This window comes from Pecten maximus, chromosome 7, assembly GCF_902652985.1.
Source record: "Pecten maximus chromosome 7, xPecMax1.1, whole genome shotgun sequence".
In the NCBI taxonomy this organism is placed as follows: domain Eukaryota; kingdom Metazoa; phylum Mollusca; class Bivalvia; order Pectinida; family Pectinidae; genus Pecten; species Pecten maximus.
In genome coordinates this window covers 2785189-2791978 of record NC_047021.1, presented here as the reverse complement: position 1 = coordinate 2791978, position 6790 = coordinate 2785189, and the positions used below count along the sequence as shown (strand labels likewise).

The following is a 6790-nucleotide window of genomic DNA, read 5'->3' as shown; positions in this document are numbered from 1 at the left end:
ACTTATCAAACCATGTCGGTACTTATCAAACCAGCATATAATGTTGTAACATGTTGGTATATAAACATTCCAAGTTGAAGTTTATATCATAACACGTGTCATTAAAACATAATTGAACTTTTGCTTACCATAAAAAGTCTCATCACATGATTATGGATGGTGGATTCCACCTTTAGAATAGTAATATAGGAACCTAGATACTGTAGGTAAGCCATGGTGCTGTGGAGGGTTCATGACATACGATTATGTCAAAGTTGTGAATCTAAATTCCCAAATACTAAGTTCGACAACAGTTAACTGCTGTGTTTTGTTTGAATAAAAGATAGAAAGATCGACAAAAGTCATACCCTATCGATTACGGTGCTTCTCATAGGTTCGACAATATACAATATGTATCAATGTCAGGAAGATCCATGTAATAAGCCAGATACAAAATAAAACCACAACCAATACATCTTTCTTTGTAACCGCTCATTTTAGAAAAAGACAGGGATATGGGAGGGAACTTTTGTGATAATATCCTCAACTGATGGGAGTGGTGTCCCTTTACTCAATGTCTATATATTTATAACGGCAACGCTGTACCTGAACAATATATACTATATACCAGATAACAATGGTCCTCTCTCGTCCACCCGCTGTCCACCTGTCGTCCACTCCCGTCCACCCTCCGTCCACTCCCGTCCACCCTCCGTCCATTCCCGTCCACCCTCCGTCCACCCTCCGTCGACTCCCGTCCACCCCCGTCCACCCTCCGTCCATTCCCGTCCACCCTCCGTCCACCCTCCGTCCACTCCCGCCCACCCTCCGTCCACCCTCCGTCCAACCTCCGCCCATTCCCGTCCACCCTCCGTCCATTCCCGTCCACCCTCCGTCCACCCTCCGTTCTCTCTCGTCCACCCGCTGTCCACCTGTCGTCCACTCCCGTCCACCCGCTGTCCACCTGTCGTCCACCCGCTGTCCACCTGCCGTCCACCCTCCGTCCACCTGTCGTCCACCCTCCGTCCACTCCCGTCCCCCAATCACAACAATAACCCAGAATCTATAAATACTGTTTATTAAATAGTGGTTCATCTTGGTGCTATTTGTAATCTTTCTCGTATATTGATATTAAAATGATAACTAAAACAACTGTATAATCAGGTTTATATCACAGAGTATTGTCTACACTCCTTATCAACAAGTTATCCTGTAAAATGTATAACATATAAATAACAAGGCATCATTATGATATATACTTAACATGTAAATGAAATTATAGGTAAACTAAAACTAAAGGTATTCGCTACACATTGCTGCTTTATTCCAATAAAATAGAAAATCACAGTGTATTGTTTACACTCCTCCTCAACAAATTGTTCTGTAAACTTTCGACATAAATAACAATGCGTTTTAATGACATATGTTTTACATGTAAATGAAACGTGATAATGAGTAAACGAAAGCTCCAATTATTAGCTACACATACTGGTAAACAGTATAACATATCTGTTGTATTTATTTTCACGGTTTGCCGTTACAGGACACTGTACACATATTCCCCACATATTGAATCACAGTAACGAATGTACACAACTTCTGTTCTGTTGATATAGGCATTCAATAAAAAGTACAACGTGAAGTCTTCAAATAAATAAATAAAATCTTTCTATCAAGATAATTCCTGCAGTAGGGTTTTAGCCTAAACAGAAACGCACTAGAAATGAAACGAATGTTGTCCTGTAAGGAACCGTCCGACAATAAAATATCAGCTAATAGACGAATGATAATTGGCTTCAATCCACAGTAATAATTAACGAAGGTCGTTACTGCTTTCGTTGCCTCGTTCACCCTCCACTGTGTGTCTTCAGGAAGACGTTTGATAACTAGGGCTAAGTATTTGTGACATGAGTACTGTCTACTCTACAGGGGTAAGAGTTAATGGAAATAAAGGCACAGATAAATAGACTAGGATAATTGTACATTAAAACATTATATTAAAATGTATCTCACCACATGTGATGAGAGACACATTGAGACGAAGTCCTAGAGGTTTTCTAAAGGCGGTTATAGGTAGGAAAATATTACGTTCAATTTACATAAATATTAAACATACCAAATACCTGTGTAAAACATATGGTAAAATCCCCTTCCTCCACTGATATACCAAAATATTCATATCAAGTATCGACAGCCCTGAAAACCCGGCTTCCTGAGGCGTCTACCCTAACGAGGTTCCGTTATGCATATAAAGCCTAACAATTTAGTAGTTTTACGATTGAAGAAAAATGTATGAAATAAAATGGTGGTGACCACATAAGACAAAAAATAGTATCATAGGTTATGTATCATATACACCATAATTAACATATGATAGCATGCGCTAACATGAAAACAAATAAATATGATAGTGGCAACGATTTATGAAATATAACAAATAAGAGGTCGCAATACTACGGTCACTATATAACATAACAATAGCTTCTATGTGTTTACGATGGTAAATATTTCTTCATAACAATTGACTAACGCCAAATTCAGATCGCTTCAGGGCGATTTTAGCTACCCTAGTGATTTCCTCAAATCAGATGTTTCCCATCACATTGTCACATTTATAGGAAGGGTTATACATCTATATTTGCTGTTATTAAAATAAGCATGTTCAGACAAATGACTACTCCGGTACACACCTGATTAGTAATTCAATTGATATGTGTTTCTTTTTGAGAAGTCTCCGAACAGTCGAAACATATCTACTGTAAGCAAGCCAAGTGATACCTACATCCTAGGTGTTAGGTGATAACGTAAAACAGCTTCAGATCAATATGACGTACTTTTAAAAAATAACTCAAATAATCGTCCTGTTAATTAGAAGTTTTTGATTGCAATTCCAAACTTCGAATCCGAAAATTGTCTCTGTTATATTATACCACTGTCGTATTGATATTTGCCCTATATAATCGAGATTTTATCAATATGCACATCCGAAAAAGACATTCAAACAAGCTCCCTTTTCATAAATTCATCAACAATGAGAATACAATATCTCAATACGCCACGATCTAGTGATAGTTTACCAAGCAAATGTCGAAAATCATGATAAAAGGTTTGCCAGCTAGATGTACAGGTCAATATATCAGTTCGATACTTTATCAAATAAATGTCCGAAATAAACTTAACTATACGGTGAAAGTATCAGTGTGTCCCGTGTTGTGACAGGTAAGTTAAATTGTAGTGTGGATTCTCACCACCAGGTACCAGTGTTGTGACCAACATTGTGCTGTAGACATTAGGGGTGTTCATTGTCTCGTTATTTGGTACTCGTTTTCGTGTTGTAGACGTTACGAGGAATTTCATTGTCTCGTTATTTGGTACTCGTGTTCGTATTGTAGACGTTACGAGGAATTTCATTGTCTCGTTATTTGGTACTCGTGTTCGTGTTGTGGAAGTTACGGGGAATTTCATTGTCTCGTTATTTGGTACTCGTGTTTGTGTTGTAGTCGTTACGAGGAATTTCATTGTCTCGTTATTTGGTACTCGTGTTTGTGTTGTAGTCGTTACGAGGAATTTCATTGTCTCGTTATTTGGTACTCGTGTTTGTGCTGTAGACGTTACGAGGAATTGCATTGTCTCGTTATTTGGTACTCGTGTTTATGTTGTAGACGTTACGGGGAATTTCATAGTCTCGTTATTTGGTACTCGTGTTAATGCTGCGGACGTTATGAGAATGAGGCATCCACTTCTTGACTTCCTTCGCTGGTTGGGTTCGCTTTTCCCTCAGCATCAGCTCCTGAATGGTCGTAACCTGGCCATTGACTAACGCAGGCGACTCGGTGGTACGGGAGGAATCCATCCCGCTATCTGGTGTAGAGTTCACCTCAGCCACTTGTGTCGTCTGGAATATATAATGGCATTTGTTTCTTAAATCATCTGATAGGGTAAAATGGATCTTTGTATTCAGGATATTTACATTCTTATAACCTTTGTTCTTCTTACAAAATATGCAACGTCTGTTGGACCGAAGTCCTCCAGGAAAGAGGAATGTTGTTTTACACACCACCTTTTTCATTCTTTTTTTTTGCTTGCTTTTAACGTCTATCAGAGTTAACACCCCTAAAGATATACCTTAACTATATACATACATGTATGTAAATATCTTTATATGTTAATCATGACGTTATCATTTGTTAGTCCTCGGATAAAATGTATATATCATGACGTTATAATATATTAGTCCTCGGATAAAATGTATATATCATGACGTTATAATATATTAGTCCTCGGATAAAATGTATATATCATGACGTCATCATATGTTAGTCCTCGGATTAAATGTATATAGCATGACGTCATCATATGTTAGTTCACGGATAAAATGTATATATCATGACGTTATAATATGTTAGTTCACGGATAAAATGTATATATCATGACGTTATCATATGTTGAGTTCTCGGATAAAATGTATATATTATGACGTCATCATATGTTAGTTCACGGATAAAATGTATATATCATGACGTTATCATATGTTAGTCCTCGGATAAAATGTATATATCATGACGTCATCATATGTTAGTTCTCGGATAAAATGTATATATCATGACGTCATCATATGTTAGTTCTCGGATAAAATGTATTTATCATGACGTCATCATATGTTAGTTCTCGGTTAAAGTGTATATATCATGACATTATAATATGTTAGTTCTCGGATAAAATGTATATATCATGACGTCATCATATGTAAGTTCTCGGATAAAATGTATATATCATGACGTTATCATATGTTGAGTTCTCGGATAAAATGTATATATCATGACGTTATATGTTAGTTCTCGGATAAAATGTATATATCATGACGTCATCATATGTTAGTTCTCGGAGAAAATGTATATATCATGGCGTTATCATATGTTGAGTTCTCGGATAAAATGTATATATCATGACGTCATCATATGTAAGTTCTCGGATAAAATGTATATATCATGACGTTATCACATGTAAGTCCTCGGATAAAATGTATATATCATGACGTCATCATATGTAAGTTCTCGGATAAAATGTATATATCATGTCGTTATCATATGTTGAGTTCTCGGATAAAATGTATATATCATGACGTTATAATATGTTAGTTCTCGGATAAAATGTATATATCATGACGTCATCATATGTAAGTTCTCGGATAAAATGTATATATCATGACGTTATCACATGTAAGTTCTCGGATAAAATGTATATATCATGACGTTATCATATGTTAGTTCACGGATAACACGTATATATCATGACGTCATCATATGTTAGTTCTCGGTAAAAGTTTACATATCATGGCTATTTAAAACAATTAGCGCTAGCGTTCGATATTGATGTGGAGAAAACAGAGAATATCCATATCTAAACGAAATTGTATTCCTGTCTCAAAATTGATAAACAGTTAAGGACAACCACGTTTACTGGAATATTGTGTGACCATTTCAATTTTCTGAAAGTTTTTGTACATTATTGGATAAAAGGAGAAGAAGCACATGTGATTATGGGGATTTTTGTTACTTTGAAGGAGATTTCCGTACATTTCTCGAGTTTTAATGAATTTATTTTCACTTTTAATGCTGTTTTTCATGAGTATCAAAAGCAGTATCTAGAGAATTTGTGAAATACCACTGTTGTATAAATTTTGAATTTCCATACATTGACATGGTTACAATAGACTCATTCAAGATGTTCATCCAAAAGTCCTTAGCAAAGGCAAAATGTGAACAAAAATATGCATATATATGTAAATATCATCATTCTGCTATACACTTTAAATAACCGATACATACCCTTAAATATAATTGAAATAACATAATGATATAAGTAATTCAAGGCAATATTAAAGTTAGATACCAGAAAAGGCCCAAAAGATATCTTCATGAGGAGAATGGAACGCTAATGCAGAGATTTTGTCTGTTTATTTTTTCATAAAATGTGAAAACGGATATCATGGAAATAACTACAATATTCACAACAAAAGTTAATACAAATATCGTCAGAGAATTGTCAGCCTCACACCATATGTAACATAATCATCACAGTCTCGTCAGGGGACTCTCAGCCTCACACCATATGTTACATAAATATCACAGTCTCGTCAGGGGACTGTCAGCCTTACGTCATATGTAACATAATCATCACAGTCTCGTCAGGGGACTCTCAGCCTCACACCATCTGTTACATAAATATCACAGTCTCGTCAGGGGACTGTCAGCCTCACGTCATATGTAACATAAACATCACAGTCTCGTCAGGGGACTGTCAGCCTTACATCATATGTAACATACACATTACAGTCTCGTCAGGGGACTGTCGGCCTCACACCATATGTAACATAAACATCACAGTCTCGTCAGGGGACTGTCAGCCTCACACCATATGTATCATAAACACAGTCTCGTCAGGGGACTGTCGGCCTCACACCATATGTAACATAAACATCACAGTCTCGTCAGGGGACTGTCAGCCTCACACCATATGTAACATAAACATCACAGTCTCGTCAGGGGACTGTCGGCCTCACACCATATGTAACATAAACATCACAGTCTCGTCAGGGGACTGTCAGCCTCAGACCATATGTTACATAAATATCACAGTCTCGTCAGGGGACTGTCAGCCTTACACCATATGTTACATAAATATCACAGTCTCGTCAGGGGGACTGTCAGCCTCACGTCATATGTAACATAAACATCACAGTCTCGTCAGGGGACTGTCAGCCTCAGACCATATGTTACATAAATATCACAGTCTCGTCAGGGGACTGTCA

The 6790-nt window shown here is 37.0% G+C and overlaps 1 protein-coding gene across 2 annotated transcripts in view; it reads right to left on the bottom strand.

The window, feature by feature from the left end:
- Positions 1-1041: 1041 nt before the first annotated feature.
- Positions 1042-6790, bottom strand: part of LOC117331327 — a 50340-nt gene continuing 44591 nt past the window's right edge. The window contains exons 6-7 of one of the 2 annotated variants that reach the window (XM_033889999.1): positions 3672-3874; positions 1042-3509 (exon numbers count right to left, since the gene is read on the bottom strand). In XM_033889999.1, coding sequence (XP_033745890.1) covers positions 3506-3509; positions 3672-3874 — 207 coding nt within the window. In that variant the 3' untranslated portion in view covers positions 1042-3505. Of the gene's footprint in view, positions 3875-6790 lie in introns of both variants that reach the window. The other variant, XM_033889998.1, reaches the window with a different exon arrangement.